Raw genomic sequence first — 22274 nt, 5'->3', positions numbered from 1 at the left:
GTCATGTGCTATTGATCTGATATGAGATGCATTATGTGAATGCTTGGCTAAAGAGATGCGTCTTTAATCTAGATTTAAACTGGGTGAGCGAGTCTGAGCCCCGATCATTATCAGGAAGGCTATTCCAGAGTATCGGAGCCAAATGTGAAAACACTCTCCCTCCTTTAGTGGACTTAGATATCCTAGGTGCAACCAGAAGCCCAGAGTTTTGTGATCTTAAAGAGCGTGAAGGATTGTAGGGCGATAGAAGATCGGTTAAGTACACAGGAGCTAAACCATTAAGAGCCTTATAGGTCATTAGCTATACTTTATAACAAAATTTAACACAAAATATCAGAAACTGAGCACTGATATACAAACCCGATTCCAAAAAAGTTGGGACACTGTACAAATTGTGAATAAAAAAGGAATGCAATAATTTACAAATCTCATAAACTTATATTTTATTCACAATAGAATATAGATAACATATCAAATGTTGAAAGTGAGACATTTTGAAATGTCATGCCAAATATTGGCTCATTTTGGATTTCATGAGAGCTACACATTCCAAAAAAGTTGGGACAGGTAGCAATAAGAGGCCGGAAAAGTTAAATGTACATATAAGGAACAGCTGGAGGAACAATTTGCAACTTATTAGGTCAATTGGCAACATGATTGGGTATAAAAAGAGCCTCTCAGAGTGGCAGTGTCTCTCAGAAGTCAAGATGGGCAGAGGATCACCAATTCCCCCAATGCTGCGGTGAAAAATAGTGGAGCAATATCAGAAAGGAGTTTCTCAGAGAAAAATTGCAAAGAGTTATCATCATCTACAGTGCATAATATCATCCAAAGATTCAGAGAATCTGGAACAATCTCTGTGCGTACGGGTCAAGGCCGGAAAACCATACTGGATGCCCGTGATCTTCGGGCCCTTAGACGGCACTGCATCACATACAGGAATGCTACTGTAATGGAAATCACAACATGGGCTCAGGAATACTTCCAGAAAACATTGTCGGTGAACACAATCCACCGTGCCATTCGCCGTTGCCGGCTAAAACTCTATATGTTAAAAAAGAAGCCGTATCTAAACATGATCCAGAAGCGCAGGCGTTTTCTCTGGGCCAAGGCTCATTTAAAATGGACTGTGGCAAAGTGGAAAACTATTCTGTGGTCAGACGAATCAAAATTTGAAGTTCTTTTTGGAAAACTGGGACGCCATGTCATCCAGACTAAAGAGGACAAGGACAACCCAAGTTGTTATCAGCGCTCAGTTCAGAAGCCTGCATCTCTGATGGTATGGGGTTGCATGAGTGCATGTGGCATGGGCAGCTTACACATCTGGAAAGGCACCATCAATGCTGAAAGGTATATCCAAGTTCTAGAACAACATGTGCTCCCATCCAGACGTCGTCTCTTTCAGGGAAGACCTTTCATTTTCCAACATGACAATGCCAGACCACATACTGCATCAATTACAACATCATGGCTGCATAGAAGAAGGATCCGGGTACTGAAATGGCCAGCCTGCAGTCCAGATCTTTCACCCATAGAAAACATTTGGCGCATCATAAAGAGGAAGATGCGACAAAGAAGACCGTTGAGCAACTAGAAGCCTGTATTAGACAAGAATGGGACAACATTCCTATTCCTAAACTTGAGCAACTTCTCAAGTCTCCTCAGTCCCCAGACGTTTGCAGACTGTTATAAAAAGAAGAGGGGATGCCACACAGTGGTAAACATGGCCTTGTCCCAACTTTTTTGAGATGTGTTGATGCCATGAAATTTAAAATCAACTTATTTTTCCCTTAAAATGATACATTTTCTCAGTTTAAACATTTGATATGTCATCTATGCTGTATTCTGAATAAAATATTGAAATTTGAAACTTCCACATCATTGCATTCTGTTTTTATTCACAATTTGTACAGTGTCCCAACTTTTTTGGAATCGGGTTTGTAATATCAGCCGGTGCCCTTCACACTACTCCTCAAACACACACCACTTACAGTCATGAAGGTATCGTGTAGAAGAGGATTGTGACATTCTGAATTGTGGCAATAACACATGGGGGGAGCCCAATAACCCTTTGGGCCACCTGCTCAAAATCAAAATCAGAATCAGGCTCTGTTCTCTTACCCTGGCCAGAGTCGGCATTATTAGGCAACATCAGGTCATGGATGGGCCAGTGAGTCCACGCTGAGGGGGCATCCTCATCCTGTAGAGAGAAGAACAATGGTTTTTTTTCGTGCAAGGCAAAGAGATCAACAGTTGCCTGGCCGAATCTCCCCCACAGCAGACTCACTATCTGAGGATGGATACACCAGCCTCAATTGAGTGGGTTCCCCCTCAACAATTGCCTGTACCCCTGTTCAGAATGCCCGGGCATGGGTCGCCCATAATGACAGAAAGTGCTGCCTGCTTCATATAAACAGCTTGTGAGCTAGAGCATGAAGCTTGGATCCTTGGAGGTTGATATGTGCTACAGGTGTGGTATTGTCGTGCCGTACCAGCTCACGATGTCCCTGTAAGCGAGGCAGAAAATGATTCAGAGCTTTCCACACAGTGAGGAGCTCCAAATACTTTATATGGGGAGTACTCTGGGTTCGGGCCAAAATACAGAGCTGGGAGCCCTCTCCTCGGACAGCACGCCAAATATGCATACTACTACGCATACTATTTACTATCTGATTATTTGTAAGTGTGAACTTGTGAAATGTAGTTCTAAACGTAGGTTCAGGAGGATCCTAAACATTCAGTCCTGTCAATCTGCGTATATAAGCAGCAGTCACTGCGTCATCCCAGCGACAATTCTTCCAGCATCCCTCCTCCTCCTCATCTCCTCTTCTATTTCTCTTATTCTCCCGCTATGCAGTACTGTTATAGGGGGGTTTAACTCGGAGCTCGAGCCGAGCCTTGGGTTCGAGCCTCTTTCAAGTTCAGCAAGCCAAGTTTGTTTTACCATTAACCATTCAGCCTGAATGGGCAGGCGAACTTGTGAAAGTATGCATCTGTCGTTACCATTTTCTGCAACATGATCGTCCCAAGGGGGCTTACATGAGCGTAAAACTCAGTATTCCTCCAGCGGTGCAGCATCACTGTGACAGAATGGCACAGATTGCATAAAGGGCTGAGATGAAGAGATAAAACCAATTTCATAAACACCCTTTTTCTCAAAAGGCCTAGAGGCAGAACCTGGACAGCCGAAGCCATAAGATCCTGTAGCCTGAGACATGTGTGATATTGTATGCTCACTCCTTCTCTGAATTGTGAGAGGCAGTTCAATAAGGAGAGAATTAAATTCAGCTCCAAACCCAGAAATATAACATTCTGAGCAGGAGATAAATTGCTTTAGCTCACATTCACTCTGAAGTCGAGCGCTGTGATATGCACGCACATTGTCTTGCATCAATTTCTCTCTTGAATCAACAAATCGTCTATGTTAAGATCTTGAGCCCTGCTATCCTCAGCGGGGCTAAGCCCGACTCCACATACAGACAGAACACTCTGGGACTCAGTTAAGGCCCAAAAGGAAGAACTTTGAATTTATAACATATGCAGAAACAAAGAAACTTACTATGCAAAGGATAAATGCTTATGTGGAAAAAAGCATCTTTCAGATCAACTGATGTCAACCAGTTGTTCTTACGTAATGAACAAGCGAGAGCACTGAAATTGTATTTCCTCAAAAGTTTGTTCAACACTCCAGAATGGGATGAAGAGAACCATCCTTCTTTGGAATTAAGAAATAACAGGAGTAAAACCCCCAATTGCATAGATGCTATGGTACCACTCGGAGCATCCCCTTCTCGGGAAGGGAGAGCTCTTCGTAGGAGAGCTTGTCTTTTAGAATGTAAGCAGAGCTCTCCTCTGTGTGAGAAGAGATAAACCCCAATTCAGGGGCCGACACAGACTTCTAGGCTGTTACATGAGTCCCCCTACACACCCGAGAATTGCTTAAGGCTAATTCGGTCAGATTGTTCATTAGCGATACAATGGGGTTAACATTCATAGGAGTTTCCCATTGGAGACGGCCTGTTCTTGGTCAGAGGCACTTTTGATGTTGAGGTGAACGTGCATAGCCTTTTTCCCCATCAGAGTTGGACAAACCTAAATTAGCACTCTGTGTAGCCGACGTAGGTTTTGAGAGAGCCGTTAACAATGAAAACACACGAAATAAAAGTAATCCGACAGATGGGCAGCTGTAGAACTGGGGAAACTAGAGAAGAACGAGGTGGTCAGCCTAATAAAGATTGCGAGCATGGGCGGCTTGCAGTAATTAGGTCCGCCAAGCTGGTTCATAGGACAAACACATCTGGCGGAGGCATATTCAAAAAGATGTGTCTTTTTAAAGACAATCCTGAAGTTCGTAAAACCACGAGCTGAGAGTCGATATTAGGGAGGCCAAGAGAAATGAATGACAACTGAGGAAATGTAGCTCGTGCAGGTACTTTATGCGCTTTGGTAAGCAAATGCACTTACCTGGCATTGGGCATGTGCTTCTGTCTTTGTGCATTTGGACAATTCTGCAGAGGTCAGATGCCCTTCCCTGGATCTCATCATGAGATGATGAAAGAGAACCTGTAGACTGAATTTCATGTGAAGGACTTCAACGTTCAGAGTCTTGTACGTTACATGTGCATGAGTGCGAGCAAGAGCATGAGCAGTAAGTTGCTGGCTGCAGTTCACTTAATGGCCACTGGTAATAACAAGGGTTTCTGAATTCTACATATAACCCCTTGGTCTCCACTGCCACACTGGAGTCTGGTCCTGATGAAGCAGTCTGCTCTAATATAAGAGTCATTCTACGAAACGGGTGCCATTTGGGTCCGCAACATTTGATCAGATGCATAAGGCACAAAAAATGTCCTAAAGTCTGTTTCCAAAGCTTAAGGTTATTAATTCAAGTGTTCTTTTTAACATGATATATGATCAAATGTTTTTTTTTTGAAGATTAGCATACTATTTTTAATTATTTTTCATTATTACATAGCCAATTTCACATGTCCGTGTTAACCAACATGACATTTGCATCTAAAATATCACCAAATTAGTTATATATTTCTTCAAACATATACTATTTTCAGGATTATATGTGTGTCCCTGTTTACACAAAATATATTTATTCACAATAAATCACGTGACGGGGTGGTAAATTTCATCCCAAAATGTACCCTGATAAAAATCACATTCTGGGGGATAAAACTTTTTTTTTTGTCAGGGTTCCCTCAGTAAAATGTGCATTCCAAGGGCTAAATATCATGTTACTTGGGCTCGCTTCAACCCGTGGACATGAAAAACAACCCCCCGCAACAGTGTAAAAGTAGCCTAGCCCAATTTCGCAGGAAAAACGCAGACTTGGCAACACTGTTCGTTTCATTAATTCACTCAATCACTCACTCACACACTTTTTAGTCAATTTGTAGGGTCTCTCCTCTCCCAGTTTTTAAAGTTTAAAACCAGCAGATCATATAGAGAAACACTTTGTCCATACCCAAGGGTGTAGATTTGGTTTCAACTTTGGGGGGGTTGAATGTTGGTATGGTTGTATTGTATTGGGGGGGGGGTTGCAACTGATGGCTTTGAATATTGGGGGGGGTTACATCCCCCCCATAAACTACGCCTCTGTCCATACCACCCCGTCACATTTACCACCCCCTCACAGGGTCATTTTGTTAAAGGTTTATGGAAAGAAAATGAAATATTACATAAATGAATGTTGAATGATGTTCTTGTCAGATAAATGTAACTTTATTTGTATTTTTTAAGTAAATTCATTTTTTTCAGTACAAACAATGAGGCCATTGAAAGGTGTCTTAAACAAGGTCATGAAGCAGCACCAGGAAACACATTGACTACTGGATGAACAGGAAATCCAACAGAATGACAGTTTTAATTATTAGTTTGCTCATTTTCTAAATGTTTTGGTTTATATGAGTTAGTCATCAACAGACAGGAATCTTAAAAATGGGGAAGACCAAGTTAAAAAAGAAGCAGCAGCAGATTCCCCTTAGCCACAAGGAATTACAAGAGCGCAGATAATTAAACTGATGTTTTCTTACACATTCTTTCCATAGTTTGCTTCACACATATAAAGTGTTTGTATGTTTAAGGTTAAAACATTTAAATGGATAAGTTTTGTTAGCAAATGCAATGTTTTAGTTGAACCATCACAGTAAATAATCTCATATTAAGATAGTAAAAGTTAAAAGCTTTACTGTAGCTCAGTAGTTAGAGCATGGCACTAGCAATGCCAAGGTCATGGGTTCGATCCCAAGGATTGCACATACTCAGATACAAATGTATAGTATAATACAATGTAAGTCGCTTTGGATAAAAGCGTCTGCCAAATGCATAAATGTAAATGTAATGTAAAAGTCCAGCAAGGATGAGGATTTTTCATGTTTGTTCCTCTCGACTGATTTCTGACTCAATCATATGGTGATGATACCGGCTTAATTCTTGTGACCTTCAAAGAGATGATGTCAGTATTATTCACTCCTAATAAATTCCCCAGCAAAGCGCCAACCTGAGAAACAAGATGACAGGAAATGAGAAAACAGCAGGTAAAGAAGAAGAAGAGCATAATAAAGCTGCGTCACAATTCTGAGTGCAGAAAAGATCTACTTTTTTTATGATTCAGAACAACATCAAGAAATAATGGAGGATTTCTAATCGGGTACAAAACAGATACCTCCTCAAAAGTTCTTTCAACCAATAGAATCACTTTGGGACCTAAAAGGGAAGTGACATCACACCTGTTCACTATTAACTTGATTGTAGAGCAACTGTGAGGATGAAGCTTGATGCTTGAGATTTGATTTATAGTTTGTCCAAATACGGGCATACTTTCTTTTGCATACCTAAAACCATGTACTTTCCCATCACCAGCACTTTGAAGTACTTTAGGCCCTGTTAACACTTGGTATTAAGATGCATTTTGGTCAAATGGACCACTAGTAGACGAGAGAGACACAATCCCTTTACACTTTATCAGGAGTGGTGGGAGAACATTGTGCTTGGTACATTTTTCATCTTCAAACCAAACTTGGGTCTTCAGCAGACAAAGCTTAAATTCTGTCTGGCTAGCGCGCTTCCCGTAATGTTTACACATTAGGTCAGTAGACGGAGAGGCTGTTCGAACACATTCAACCACATGAGTGTCTACACTATGAAAGCAATCCGGTTGAATGCATTTTCGACTACCTCTGGAAGTGCTCGAAAGTGGACATGCTCAAAACGTTTCACTTGTATTTAGCGTCGTCCACTTGTGATCCGATCGACCAAAACGCATCTTAATACCAGTTCAAGTATGTGAACTGGATGCCGTCAAACAATCAGAATCACTTCTCTCACCTGATGCATTACAGCCTGACGCACTTCTTCAGAGGAAGCCAACTTGGTCAAAACCCTCGCCTCCAGAACATTGAGTACTGTAGGAACATCTGCAAAATACCAAATCACTTATAAGTGATTTCAGGTTTCACTGAATCTCAGTTTCAACAGTGATGATAAAACTAGACCTAAAGATTCATACACTCAGAAACACACACAGATGAATTACCTTTTGGTGGAGTTGCTGTGGATGTGAATGGAGGGGCTGCAGTGAAGTTTACTGGAGGGGCTGTAGTAACGTTGAATGGAGGGGCTGCAGTTGTGGTATTGAAAACTATAGAGAGTGACAGATGTCATGAATGTTGTTGTATGAGAGAGGATTGAGGATTCATTTAGCAATAAATACAATACTGATTACAGTGACACTCAATGCAGTGCAAATCAGGAACAGAATACTTAGTAAAACACAAAATCCTCTCAATCTCAACATACTTCAGCTCAAAGAGAGAATTAGCCCATTAAACAAAGTGTAAACATCTCTATATGTGTGTATGTGAGTTCTTACCGCATGTGCTGTTGATGTCGGGGCAGCAGTCATTGAACTGTTTGCAGTTCTCGTCACAAAAACAGCCTCTGAAACAACTGTAGTTTAAGCCACTGCAGCACAGAGTCGGCTCTGAACACTTTCCTACAGGAGCAGTGAAGACGACAAATACACCCATTTACATCATTGTTATAAGGATCAAACTCATATTATATGTATTGGTTGCCATAGAGAGGTTTTTGGCATCCAGTTCAGATGTTAAAGTCCCCCTGTGGTGAAAATCAAGTTTTTAATGTTGTTTATATGTCTATGTGGTGTTTTTGATATGCTTTAAAAAAAAAACCAAGTGCAAATTCATATAAATAAGCGCGCTCAAAATGGAAGCGACATGGTCGCGATGCGCATGCGGTGCGGCACGCTCGTTTTTTCCAGGCACGCCTATGCCGCGGCGAGATGGAAACATCTTCAGCTTTTCAGAATGCCATAAGCACACCGCAGGCAGGTCATGTGACAAGAACCAAACGATCAGCTTCGGCCTTTCTGTAATAACATCGAAAGCTCTGCAAAACAGCTGATCATAGCTGTACAGGGCGGGTTTTTATTTCTCATCTCAATATATCTAGTAGTAAAGCTAATGTAAGTCTTAGAAATCAATTAATCCTTTGTTGATACTTCCTCGTCATCGTGCACAGCAACGACAGACGCCACGGGAACGCAAGGAAAGGAGCGTTTTTTCGCACGTTTTTAGACGCGATATGTGAACTGACCCTAGAAGGCAGACTGAGATGGCGAACGGGGTTTGTGTAATATTAACAACACATTTTTAGCTGTTTGATATCATAGTCAAGCAAAAGGCTAATCATATTAATTACCGTTAAGTGTCCGACATTGCAAAAAGCGATACCATTGTGCAGCGTTTACTTGGTAAGTTGACCGAGTGGATCTCTGAGCTGGTGTGACTGAGTGGAGGTGGGATACATATCATAATATATAGCATATTCATAGATATACGTATAATAAATTAGGAAAGGGTGTAGAGTTATATTCAAGCTATTTTAAGGCATTTTCCTTTTTTCAGAGGAAAAAAGATCAAAGATGAGTTTTAAGTGATGCAATTATTGAAAAATAAAACATACCTGTTAATGGCAAAGTGGTGTTTGGTTTTGTATTGTTGGTGCTGTTATTGACTATAAAAGGGAAAGAGGTGTATATTAAATAAGATATCTTAAATCAAAATGTACAGTATTAATTACTCTTTTAATCACAGTGAAGTGCTTTACTCTTGCATTACACACTAGAACAATCAACACAATCTGATTACTAAACTATATGAGGCTGTTGACATGCAGCCAGTGATTCATTCGAGCACAGATTAATCAGATTTTCAGTATGAATGTTTCTTTATACCTGTGAGGCAGGTGTGTTTGAAATCAGGGCAGCAGTCACGTAATCTCAGACAAGCAACATCACAATAACAGTTCAAGCGGCTACAGGAGTTATTCAATCCAGAGCAGCACAGACCTGGATTCCCACAACTTCCATCTATAACAGAAACATCAAACACATCAGTTAATGTAATAATATATGCATATACATAGTGAATTAATCACACACAAGAAATACTCACAAACGGGAGCCTGAGTTGTTGTAGTAGTAGTTGTTGTTGCATTGGTCACTCCAGGCCGTGTGGTTACCGGGATGGAGGTCACATTACTGCGGTTACTAGTCACTAAATTTAGAGAGCAAAGAGGAGAAATGGAGCCGCAGAGCTCCGTCTAAGACATCATTTGTACACAACAAGGTCAAGGAAATATTTCTGTGAATGTGTATGGATGTTTTACACTAGTTGAGTTAAACTGCATGTTTAATTATATTCTTAAAGGACAGAAATGTGATGTACAATATAACAGAAGTCAGTTACTATAGTATTATAACATTTAAATAATCAAGTTTTTGCCTCACATGTTGATGGATTTACAGAAATTGCAGTCGTGGTAGTCAGTGGTGTAGATGTAGTCGATGCTGGTGAAGGTGGTGTTGTAGTTGTAGTTGGAGGTGTTGAAAGTGGCGTTGTAGTCGATGCTGGTGAAGGTGGTGTTGTAGTTGTAGTCGGAGGTGTTGAAAGTGGCGTTGTAGTCGATGCTGGTGAAGGTGGTGTAGTTGTAGTCGGAGGTGTTGAAAGTGGCGTTGTAGTCGATGCTGGTGAAGGTGGTGTTGTAGTTGTAGTCGGTGGTGTTGAAAGTGGCGTTGTAGTCGATGCTGGTGAAGGTGGTGTAGTTGTAGTCGGAGGTGTTGAAAGTGGCGTTGTAGTCGATGCTGGTGAAGGTGGTGTTGTAGTTGTAGTTGGAGGAGTTGAAAGTGGCGTTGTAGTCGATGCTGGTGAAGGTGGTGTTGTAGTTGTAGTTGGAGGAGTTGAAAGTGGCGTTGTAGTCGATGCTGGTGAAGGTGGCGTTGTAGTTGTAGTTGTAGGTGGTGAAGGTGGCGTTGTAGTTGTCGATATTTCCGGTGTAAGTGGTGTTGTAGTTGTAGTCGGTGGTGTTGAAAGTGGCGTTGTAGTCGATGCTGGTGAAGGTGGCGTTGTAGTTGTAGTTGTAGTCGGTGGTGTTGTAGTTGTAGTTGTAGTCGATGCTGGTGAAGGTGGCGTTGTAGTTGTTGTTATTGCTGGTGAAGGTGGCGTTGTAGTTGTCGTTATTGCTGGTGAAGGTGGCGTTGTAGTTGTAGTCGATGCTGGTGAAGGTGGCGTTGTAGTTGTAGTTGTAGTCGGTGCTGGTGCAGGTGGTGTTGTAGATGTGGTAGAAGCTGGTGGTGTTGTGGCAGGTAAAGAGGTAACTGATGTGGTAGTTGTAGTGTTATCTGTGGTTAGTACCGATGCAGTATTAGTTTGATCTGTGGTAGGTGGAGTGGTACTTTGAGCTGTGGAATAAAAAAGACAAATCTTTAATATCAACAATCAGCGAATTGGAAGCGTTAACAGTTTGTTCTTGTTTTGTTTAAAAGCGCAGTTTAATTATTCCATCTGTTTCTGAAAATCCTGATGGTGAATCTCAAAATCTCTCAAAGTGATCCAAAGAGTGAAATTAGTGAAATAAGAGGTGGATGTAAATCTGTAATGAAAACTTTATCAAAATCTGACACACAAACAGTTCAGCTGATGTGAATGTTACCTGTGGTTGAGCAGCTCATTGTGGCCAGCAGACAGCCGATGAGAATCACAGCGGGAGCCATCAGGATCAGTGTGTGTCAGACATCTGCCAGTGATGTTATCGGTGCGCTCCGGATTGCTTCCTCCATCTGTCCAGACTCCTGCCAACTTACTCTGATGTCAGAGACAGATTAATCAAAGCCGGTTTTTCTTCATCAGGTAGTGTTACTGGATTCTTTCGCGATGCTGTTCAAATACCAGATGAAGGGCTTTGCCAAAAGATTTCCAGGCTGTGACGTGTACAAGACTTTCTTTCCTGTTCTTTCTATTGACTTACCCGCATCCAGATTTTCATCAAGACACATTAGATTGCTTTTTAATAGTGAAGATATACAAGTGATGTCACTTTGGTACTTTGCACCACTTGTATTGACGTTAGATCATAACTGATTTAGCCATTTTTAACACTAAACATCTGCGGGGTCAGAGAGACGTTTGTTTTTGTGGTCAGTGCTTGAAACAGAATTTCCCAGGAAAACTCACAAGATCCGAGTTTCATCTCATCAGGTGTTTATTTTCAGTGTAATAATCATACAGGAATCTCAAAAACTAGATGAAGACAGTGTTAAAACAGCAGTAGCAGATTCCCCTCCGTGCAAATGAAGGAGGAACAAGGAACTACAATAAATCAGATAATCAATCTGGTGTTTTTTTACACATTCTTTTCATAGTTTGATTTACACATGTACAGTGCTTGTATGTTTAAGATTAAAGCATATAAATGGATATGTTGTGTTGGAAAAAGCAATGTTTAAGTTGAACCGTCACCATAAATAATCTCATTTTAAGATAGTAAAAGTCCAGCAGCGATTATTATTATTCGCGTCTGTCCCTCTCGACTGATTTCTGACTCAATCACATGGTGATACTGGCTGAATTCTCGTGACCTCAAAAGAGTAGATGTCAGTATTATTCTCTCTTAAGTAACTCTCCAGCAAAGCGCCAACCTGAGAAACAAGACGACAGGAAATGAGAAAACATCAGGTGCAGAAGAAGAAGGGAAGCTGTGTCCCAATACTCTACATTATTTATAGTATGCAAGATAAGAATTCTGATATTTAAATATATTTCATATAGCTTGTTTGGATGTTACATTGTAACATACATCTCTTGACAACTGTGATATACAATGTAAAATACATTAACTGATGTACTTTTATGGTTCAGAAAACCAACAATGTCAATTTTCAGGTTTGAAATTCTTTCCCTTCACCAGCACACTTGAGTACATTTAGAGAGTAGTGTAAGTATGTGAACTGTCAGAATCGCTCCTCTCACCTGACGCAGTGCAGCCTGACGCTCTTCTTCAGTGGATGACTCCTCGGCCAAAACCTCCACCTCCAGATTAGTGAGTAATGTGAGAACATCTGCAAAACACACATTAGTGATTTCAACTTTCACTCCTTTGGCTGCAACAATGATAGTAAAACTAGACCTAAACATTCATACACACAGAAACACACAGATGAATTACCTAGGGTTGGAGCTGCAGTGGAGATCACTGGAGGTTTTGCAGAGGAGGTGAATGGAGTGGCTGTAGTAAAGTTTACTGGAGGGGCTGTAGTTGTAGTATTGAAAACTATTTAGACAGAGACAGAGATCATGAGCATTGGTGTATCTGAGACGATTCAGGATTCATCTTGCAATTAATACAAAACTGATTATAGTGACACTGAATGCAATGCATAAAACATCGATCAAATCAGGAGCAGAATACAAACTAAAACACACAGTCATGTCAATCTCTCAACATAAAGAGAGCTTGTGATTGAAATTAGCCCATTAAACAAAGTCTAAACATCTCTATATGTGTGTATGTGAGTTCTTACTGCATGTGCTGTTGAGGTCGGGGCAGCAGTCATTGAACTGTTTACAGGCTTCGTCACAAAAACAGCCTCTGAAACAGTTGAAGTTTAAGCCACTGCAGCACAGAGTCGGCTCTGAACACTTTCCTACAGGAGCAGTGAAGATGACATGTTTGATGCTGAATCCATCCTCAATACAGTTAGGATGCGTCTCAATCATCTCTCTAGTTCAGTAGTCAGGGCACTGATCAGGGAACTGGCCATTTTAAAGGCTCTCTCAATCATTCCAGATCACTGAAACTTTTGTTCTCTATGCACCGTGAAAACCAGGAAGCATCAATTCTCACTATGTTCCCTTAAAGGTGCCCTCGAATGAAAAGTTGAATTTATCTTGGCATAGTTGAATAACAAGAGTTCAGTACATGGAAATGACATACAGTGAGTCTCAAACTCCATTGTTTCCTCCTTCTTATATAAATCTCATTTGTTTAAAAGACCTCCGAAGAACAGGCGAATCTCAACATAACACAGACTGTTACGTAACAGTCGGGATCATTAATATGTATAACCCCAATATTTGCATATGCCAGCTCATGTTCAAGGCATTACACAAGGGCAGAACGTCTGGATCTGCACAGCTGAATCATCAGACTAGGTAAGCAAGCAAGAACAATAGCGAAAAATGGCAGATGGAGCGATAATAACTGACATGATCCATGATAACATGATATTTTTAGTTAGCATGTTGCTAATGTACTGTTAAATGTGGTTAAAGTTACCATCGTTTCTTACTGTGTTCACGGAGACAAGAGCCGTCGCTATTTTCATTTTTAAACACTTGCAGTCTGTATAATTAATAAACACAACTTCATTCTTTATAAATCTCTCCAACAGTGTAGCATTAGCCGTTAGCCACGGAGCATAGCCTCAAATTCATTCAGAATCAAATGTAAACAATATAACAGAATACAATACTCACATAATCCGACGCATGCATGACGAACAATTTGTAAAGATCCATTTGAGGGTTATATTAGCGGTGTAAACTTTGCTTAGGCACTGTTTAAGGCAAGCGCGAGCTCCGTGGGAGGGGAGCGTCAGCATTTAAAGGGGCCGCACAGCATAAATCGGCTCATATTTAATGATGCCCCAAAATAGGTAATTAAAAAAATTAATTAAAAAAATCTTCACAGACACATTCAGGGGACACCTTAGACTTATATTACATCTTGTAAAAAAACGTTCGATGGCACCTTTAACAGAAATTCTGAAGCGCAAAACATAAATTGCACGAGTTGTTTTTAAAAAACAAACAATTATTTAAATATGTTTCAGCATAAACATACATCACTAGACAGGTAGTGAACATAATCTAGCTAACATTTATCAATAATTTACAGGCAAAATGTTGCAGGTATATACATAGGCTATAACAATCAAAATATTTATCATACTAAAATTTAAATAACATTAATGTGTAGTGACTCAGGGTCCTTACCAGTGCCCAAATTCATGTACACAATATAGTGATTCATGAACTAGGGAGCTGATTGAGACAAACCCAAAGTAAAGATCTAGATTTTCTCTAAATTTAAAGATCTAGAAAATTCAGAATAATTATACAGAGTCACATGATAAAGATTAATGACAGGAAATAAATAAGTAGGAAATATACCCGTCAGTGGCAAAGTGTTGTTTGGTTTAGTGCCGTTGGAGCTGTTATTCACTATAAAAGTGGAGATAAGAGAATAAAGAGATAAGATTTAGTTAATTAACACATTTTTTTGCAGTATTTTTGTTTTGTGTTCTCGATAGAGCACCTTAATCAAAGAAAAATTAATCATGACTAGTGAAAGTGACTGTTGCTTCATTTCAGCAGATGAATCAGATTTTCAGTATGAATGTTTCTGAATACCTGTGAGGCAGGTGGGTTTGAAATCAGGGCAGCAGTCGTGAAATCTCAGACAAGCAACATCACAAAAACAGTTCAAGCGGTGACAGGAGTTATTCACTCCAGAGCAGCACAGACCTGGATTCCCACAACTTCCACCTGTCAGGAAAACATCAGTATAATTCATTATATCATCTATATAATTCATCACTATAATTCATGTGCAGTGTTGGGCACATTACTTTAAAAAAGTAATTAGTTATAGATACTAGTTACTTCTCACAAATAGTAATGGAGTTAGTAACTGAGTTACATCATTATAAAAGTAACTAATTACTAAGGAAAGTAACTATTGTGTTACTTTTTTTTTCAAAATATGTCAAATAACTTGGATGCCCCCTATATAATAAATAGATTAAATGAATGAAATTGAGGGGAAAAAAATATTGCTGTGGGACAATATGAGAGACACCAATCAAATTACTATATTGGAACAATAAAACACAATAGATGGTTTAGAACTTTTAATATTTTTTGCACAGACCACAACTGGCTAACAAATAAGTCTAAAAATAAATTATGCTGCATCCGATTCGTGACTCATGATCCGCTCTTGATCACAACATGAGATTTCTCTGTACTGTACTATACTTGTTGGTAGCCATTAAAGAAAGTTTCATATTTATGTTTATATAGGCCTATTATAATGTTATTTTTTTAATTTAATCTATCTGATTATGAAAAGTGAACAGCATGAGTAAGATAGGAGGATGCGCAATATATCGGGACACATTGAGTGGGTCAGACATGATTTTGACCACTTCATTAAGTTTTGTTTTGCAGAAATCCTTTCTTTAAAGTGAATTTCCTTTTGTAAAAATTGTATCTTAATTTTAATCAATGTTTCATCAACCAATTGCCTGGATTTAATAAATAAGAAGCAAATATAGCGGACAATATAATCATGACACGGAGGCGCCGGCGCGATCACTTGCACGTGAACTGAAGCGTGTTTTATAGGCTAAATGAACTGAAACTCAGTGTATAGGCTCCTTGCCTCAAAGACATGAGAAATATATCTATAGAAAGCTTGAAATGTCTACTTTTAAACTAAATTATTCAAAATGAAAAGAAATAAGCTACTCCCTGATTATGTAATCCAAATTAAATGTGCATTCTCTCTCTAGGCGCATGGTGTCAGCTTCATCTTTGCAGCCGACACTGATTCAGAAAACATTAGTTTATTAATAAACAATTAAAATGTCTCCTTGCTGTTTTTGTCACATTCATAGTCATTACTTTTGCCGGTTCTTTATGGCAAGCTTTATGAGCTTGAGTGCTATATAGCTTATATTATGTAAACGCTCATTATTATGGTTTATTCTCTCCAGTATATAAGAAATTAAATTAATATAAATGTTATTAGTCAACTAATGGCTTAAATAAACAACTACTAGTTGACTAGAAAAAATTTATTTCACATAGGCTATTTTTGATCCAGCATGTCACAACGGGTATTCTGGTTTGAGCTTGCGCTTCGCTCGCACGCTCTGACACAGACACACAGCACATTATTATCAGTTTAAAATTATATTTGTGTAGCATACCAATCATCATCAGTTAGTGTCCCACCCCCCAGCACACACACCAGAGCAGTGTTGTAGTCGAGACCAGCTAATTCGAGTCAGAAATCAGAGTATATTGAGTCTGAGTCGAGACCGAGACTAGAAAGTTTGGAGTTCTAGACACGAAAGGTAACTAATCTTTCTGGGGAACAGACGTGATAAACATGAGGTGACAAAAGAAAGAATGAATCTGATCTGGAGGTGAGGTGACCAGAGAAAAAACTTTGCAGGTCCTATGGCTGACAGAGAGCCTACTCGAATGGAAACCGCTTCAGTGAACTCAATTAGCCTATAGTAACGCCGCATTTTATTGTCAGTAATGGTAAAGGCGTTGTAACGGGGGAAACGGTAATTCGTTTGATTACTCGTTACTGAAAAAAATAATGACGTTTATTTATAGCGCCGTTAAACCCATCTCTGTTCATGTGTGACATAACATTTCATCAAATGAAATGTAATGTCACACAAAAACTGGCACTTTGTTTGAACAATACTGAATATATATTCAGGTGCTGGTCATATAATTAGAATATCATCAAAAAGTTGATTTATTTCACTAATTCCATTCAAAAAGTGAAACTTGTATATTATATTCATTCATTACACACAGACTGATATATTTCAAATGTTTATTTCTTTTAATTTTGATGATTATAACTGACAACTAAGGAAAATCCCAAATTCAGTATCTCAGAAAATTTGAATATTACTTAAACCCATGTCTTGCATACGTCTGTGCGTAGTGGTTCTTGAAGCACTGACTCCAGCTGCAGTCCACTCTTTGTGAATCTCCAACACATTTTTGAATGGGTTTTGTTTCACAATCCTCTCCAGGGTGCGGTTATCCCTATTGCTTGTACACTTTTTTCTACCACATCTTTTCCTTCCCTTCGCCTCTCTATTAATGTGCTTGGACACAGAGCTCTGTGAACAGCCAGCCTCTTTTGCAATGACCTTTTGTGTCTTGCCCTCCTTGTGCAAGGTGTCAATGTTCGTCTTTTGGGCAACTGTCAAGTCAGCAGTCTTCCCCATGATTGTGTAGCCTACAGAACTAGACTGAGAGAACATTTAAAGGCCTTTGCAGGTGTTTTGAGTTAATTAGCTGATTAGAGTGAGGCACCAGGTGACTTCAATATTGAACCTTTTTACAATATTCTAATTTTCTGAGATACTGAATTTGGGATTTTCCTTAGTTGTCAGTTATACTCATCAAAATTAAAAGAAATAAACATTTGAAATATATCAGTCTGTGTGTAATGAATGAATATAATATACAAGTTTCACTTTTTGAATGAAATTTGTGAAATAAATCAACTTTTTGATGATTTAATTAAATTAAATTAACTAATTATATGACCAGCACCTGTACTAACATTTAAAATTTTGGCTTCAGAAAGATTTTTTTTTTTAAAGAAGTCAATATTTGTATTCAGCAAAGATGCATTTAATTGCTCAAGTGACAGTAAACACATTTATAATGTTACAAAAGATTTCTATTTCAAATAAATGCTGTTCTTTTGAACTTTCTATTCATCAAATAATTTAGAAAAAAAATGTATGTATCATGATTTCCACCAAATTATGAAGCAGCACAACTCTTTGCAACATAAATAATCAGAAATGTTTCCTGAGCAAATCAGCATATTAGAATGATTTCTGAAAGATCATGTGACACTGAATGTGAATTATTGTACACACACACACACACACACACACACGAAAGAAACACTCACTGAGAGGAGTTTGACTGGTTGTTGTTGTTGCATTGGTCACTCCAGGCCGTGTGGTTACAGGGATGGTTGTCGCATTACTGGTGTTATTAGTCACTAAAGTTAGAAAGCAAAAAGGTAGTATGGAGCCGCAGAGCTCTGTCTAAGCAAGTTGGGTTTGAACAACAAGGACAAGAAAAATTACTGTAAATGTACAGTATATGGGTGTTTAACACTAGTGGAATTAAATAGCATCATTCTTAAAGGACAGAAATGTGACGTACAATACAATACCAAATAGGCAAAAAAAAAAATCATATTAGTGATTTCAGGTTTCACTGTCCTTCGGTTGCAACAATAATGGTAAAACCAGACCTAAATATTCATACAAACACAATCACACACATATGAATTACCTTGAGATGGAGCTGCAGAGGAGATGAATGGAGGGGCTGTAGTAAAGTTTACTGGAGGGGCTGCAGTTGTGGTATTGAAAACTATAGAGAAGGTGACAGATGTCATGAATGTTGCTGAATCTGAGAAGATTCAGAACTCATCTTGCAATAAATACAATTGATTACAGTGACACTGACTGCAGTGCATAAAACACTGATTATCATTTAGGAGCATACAAACTAAACATACTCAACGTCTCAACATACTTCAGCTCAAAGAGAGCTTCTGATTGAAATTAGCCCATTAAACAAAGTGTAAACATCTCTATATCTGTGTATGTGAGTTCTTACCGCATGTGCTGTTGAGGTCGGGGCAGCAGTCATTGAGCTGTTTACAGGCCTCGTCACAAAAACAGCCTCTGAAACAGTCGTAGTTTAAGCCACTGCAGCACAAAGTTGGTTCTGAACACTTTCCTACAGGAGCAGTGAAGACAACAGTACAGTCTATAACATCATTATTATAAAAGATCAAACTCATTTTCAGCTCACCCTATAAAATCCCGGTCAGTTCAGTTAGTCATTGCTAAGTCTTGTTTCTGAGCATTTTCCCTGGTTTTGTGTCTCTTAGTTTTTTGGATTCTCTGCCTGTTCCCCTGGATTTCTCTGTTCTATCTCTACCCTGGACTCTGTTGTTGTTTGGACTGTTTGCCTGTGTTTTGACCTTTGCCAGTTTTGCGGATTACAAATGTGGATTATCCTCAACTTTCGTGTCTTGGAGCAGTTTCATGACAATTGCGTTAAGTGGATGCATTTGGAGAATTTACCTATTAAAATATAGCATTTAACTCCGCTCAAATGAACCAAATGATGTGGATGAAGTTAGTTAATGGTAATGAATGTCAGTAAAATCTTTCTGCTTTTTAGCACAATCTCTCCACCTTTTTCATTCATCAGCGCTGCAGCTGAATATGTGCAGCATCTCATGTTATTAAAAGCAAAAGTGCATTCTGTGTGAATGTGATACAGAATAATTTAAAGAAATACACAACATACCTGTTAGTGGCAAAGTGTTTGGTTTTGTACTGTTGGTGCTGTTATTGACTATAAAAAGGAAAAGAGGTGCAGATTTATTAAAATTTCTTAAATCAAAATGTACAGTATATGTGCATTACTCTTAATAGTAGTGAAGTACTCTTGTATTACAGACTAGAACACTCAACACAATCTGATTACTGAACTTGCGCTGTCTTATATGAGGCTGTTGACATGCAGCCAGTGATTTATTTCAGCACAGATTGATCAGATTTTCAATATGAATATTTCTGAATACCTGTGAGGCAGGTGTGTTTGAAATCAGGGCAGCAGTCGCGTAATCTCAGACAAGCAACATCACAAAAACAGTTCAAGCGGCTACAGCTGTCATTCCTCCCAGAGCAGCACAGATTCCCACAACTTCCATCTACAACAGAAACACATCAGTTAATTTCATAATATATGCCACAGTGAATTAATCACACACAAGAAATACTCACAAACGGGAGTCTGAGTTGTTGTTGTTGTAGTAGTTGTTGTTGCATTGGTCACTCCAGGCCGTGTGGTTACCGGGATGGAGGTCACACTACTGGGGTTACTATTCACTAAAGTTAGAGAGCAAAGAGGAGAAATGGAGCCGCAGAGCTCCGTCTAAGACATCATTTGTACACAACAAGTTCAAGGAAATATTTCTGTGAATGTTTATGGATATTTTACACTAGTTGAGTTAAATTGCATGTTTAATCATATTCTTAAAGGACAGAAATATAACAGAAGTCAGTTACTATAGTAATATAACATTTAAATAATTAAGTTTTTGCCTCACATGTTGATGGATTTACAGGAATTGCAGTCGTGGTAGTCGGTGGTGTAGATGGCTCTGGAATTGTCGTCGGTGGTGATGCAGGTGTTGTAGATGTAGTAGATGCTGGTGAAGGTGGTGTTGTAGTTGTAGTCGGTGGTGTTGAAAGTGGCGTTGTAGTCGATGTTGGTGAAGGTGGTGTTGTAGTTGTAGTTGGAGGAGTTGAAAGTGGCGTTGTAGTCGATGCTGGTGAAGGTGATGTTGTAGTTGTAGTTGGAGGAGTTGAAAGTGGCGTTGTAGTCGATGCTGGTGAAGGTGGTGTTGTAGTTGTAGTCGGTGGTGTTGAAAGTGGCGTTGTAGTCGATGCTGGTGAAGGTGATGTTGTAGTTGTAGTCGGTGGTGTTGAAAGTGGCGTTGTAGTCGATGCTGGTGAAGGTGATGTTGTAGTTGTAGTCGGTGGTGTTGAAAGTGGCGTTGTAGTCGATGCTGGTGAAGGTGGTGTTGTAGTTGTCGGAGGTGTTGAAAGTGGCGTTGTAGTCGATGCTGGTGAAGGTGGCGTTGTAGTTGTAGTCGGTGGTGTTGAAAGTGGCGTTGTAGTCGATGCTGGTGAAGGTGATGTTGTAGTTGTAGTCGGTGGTGTTGAAAGTGGCGTTGTAGTCGATGCTGGTGAAGGTGATGTTGTAGTTGTAGTCAGTGGTGTTGAAAGTGGCGTTGTAGTCGATGCTGGTGAAGGTGATGTTGTAGTTGTAGTCGGTGGTGTTGAAAGTGGCGTTGTAGTCGATGCTGGTGAAGGTGGTGTTGTAGTTGTCGGAGGTGTTGAAAGTGGCGTTGTAGTCGATGCTGGTGAAGGTGGCGTTGTAGTTGTAGTTGTAGTCGGTGCTGGTGCAGGTGGTGTTGTAGATGTGGTAGAAGCTGGTGGTGTTGTGGCAGGTAAAGAGGTAACTGATGTGGTAGTTGTAGTATTTTCTGTGGTTAGTACCGATGTAGTATTAGTTTGATCTGTGGTAGGTGGAGTGGTACTTTGAGCTGTGGAATAAAAAAGACAAATCTTTAATATCAACAATCAGCGAATTGGAAGCGTTTACAGTTTGTTCTTGTTTTGTTTAAAAGCGCAGTTTAATTATTCCATCTGTTTCTGAAAATCCTGATGGTGAATCTCAAAATCTCTCAAAGTGATCCAAAGAGTGAAATTAGTGAAAAAAGAGGTGGATGTAAATCTGCAATGAAAACAAAATCTGACACACAAACAGTTCAGCTGATGTGAATGTTACCTGTGGTTGAGCAGCTCATTGTGGCCAGCAGACAGCCGATGAGAATCACAGCGGGAGCCATCAGGATCAGTGTGTGTCAGACGTCTGCCAGGGAGTTTCTGATCTGCATCTTCTTCGTCTTCTTATTTTCTGCCCTGGATTGTTTCATTTTCACCCATCATGTGTCCATCCAGCCTCCTGCCAACACACACTGATTTCAGAGACAGATAACTACCAAAGGCATGAAGGAAACAGAAATGTGATATTTTGTATCTGTTTTTATCAAATTCTTTTTACTGATGCATTGCAAACCAGGTCAATTCATAGTCAATTTGTGTGAGTGAATGTTGTTAGATCTTGTGGTCATTCAGTGTGTTCACACTGCCATCAGCAGGTTGAGCTCAGGAACTGATGATAACCAGGTTTAGAGACGTTCACAGGTGTCGTGCTGCACAGACACAAACCGTCTCTTGTGAAGTTCAGTCTCATGTCATCAAACTCTCTTGAAAGGCTTGACACTTCTTTCTGACGGTGCTCCGTCTGTGGTCAGATGCATCTAAACATCAGACGAGAGAGAACAAAGTGCTTTAGTGATCCCGGTCGAAGGGCTTTTTGTTATTAACAGGGATAATCAGCAACCTGCTAAATCATCCACCTGCTTTGCAAATACTTAAACTCACACACACACTTTCAGCACGCTAT

At 39.6% G+C, this 22274-nt stretch overlaps 2 protein-coding genes across 3 annotated transcripts; both read right to left on the bottom strand.

Annotated features, from left to right (window-relative positions):
• Positions 1-5721: 5721 nt before the first annotated feature.
• On the bottom strand, positions 5722-11275 carry LOC125280106 (mucin-2-like). Of its 2 annotated transcripts, XM_048210429.1 has the most exons (10): positions 11026-11275; positions 9824-10774; positions 9489-9590; positions 9269-9403; positions 8998-9048; positions 7883-8005; positions 7547-7651; positions 7339-7427; positions 6413-6511; positions 5722-6240 (listed from the first exon to the last, which is right to left on the bottom strand). In XM_048210429.1, the coding sequence occupies exons 1-9, from the start codon at positions 11084-11086 to the stop codon at positions 6413-6415; spliced, it is 1716 nt and encodes a 571-aa protein (XP_048066386.1). In that variant the 5' UTR covers positions 11087-11275; the 3' UTR covers positions 5722-6240. The 2 variants fall into 2 exon arrangements, with proteins under 2 accessions (XP_048066386.1, XP_048066385.1); XM_048210428.1 differs by lacking the exon at positions 5722-6240 and having other exon boundaries at positions 6267-6511; positions 11026-11272.
• Positions 11276-11556: 281 nt separating this feature from the next.
• Positions 11557-22229, bottom strand: LOC125280105 (mucin-2). Its single transcript, XM_048210427.1, has 15 exons — positions 22037-22229; positions 21594-21770; positions 20347-21348; positions 20021-20125; positions 19819-19947; positions 19542-19589; positions 18840-18962; positions 18510-18590; positions 18118-18210; positions 14784-14918; positions 14544-14594; positions 12893-13015; positions 12538-12642; positions 12342-12430; positions 11557-12010 (listed from the first exon to the last, which is right to left on the bottom strand). The coding sequence occupies exons 2-15, from the start codon at positions 21652-21654 to the stop codon at positions 11915-11917; spliced, it is 2241 nt and encodes a 746-aa protein (XP_048066384.1). The 5' UTR covers positions 21655-21770; positions 22037-22229; the 3' UTR covers positions 11557-11914.
• Between the last annotated feature and the right edge of the window lie 45 nt (positions 22230-22274).

The sequence above is a fragment of the Megalobrama amblycephala genome, linkage group LG12 (assembly GCF_018812025.1).
Source record: "Megalobrama amblycephala isolate DHTTF-2021 linkage group LG12, ASM1881202v1, whole genome shotgun sequence".
NCBI classification, from domain to species: Eukaryota; Metazoa; Chordata; class Actinopteri; order Cypriniformes; family Xenocyprididae; genus Megalobrama; species Megalobrama amblycephala.
Note: the sequence above shows the minus strand (reverse complement) of the source record. Positions and strands in the feature narration are given on the sequence as shown.

Coding starts and splice junctions, on each gene's coding strand:
- LOC125280105 (XM_048210427.1), bottom strand. CDS start 21,654: ATGGCTCCCGCTGTGATTCTCATCGGCTGTCTGCTGGCCACAATGAGC. Junction 18,963..19,541: donor AAACACTTTGCCACTAACAG/GTATGTTGTGTA, acceptor CTGCTCCTGTAG/GAAAGTGTTCAGAACCAACT. Junction 12,643..12,892: donor CGACCTCAACAGCACATGCA/GTAAGAACTCAC, acceptor CTGTCTAAATAG/TTTTCAATACTACAACTACA.
- LOC125280106 (XM_048210429.1), bottom strand. CDS start 11,086: ATGGCTCCCGCTGTGATTCTCATCGGCTGTCTGCTGGCCACAATGAGC. Junction 10,775..11,025: donor AATGAGCTGCTCAACCACAG/GTAACATTCACA, acceptor TTTATTCCACAG/CTCAAAGTACCACTCCACCT. Junction 6,512..7,338: donor GTCAGGCTGTAATGCATCAG/GTGAGAGAAGTG, acceptor CTTGTTTCTCAG/GTTGGCGCTTTGCTGGGGAA.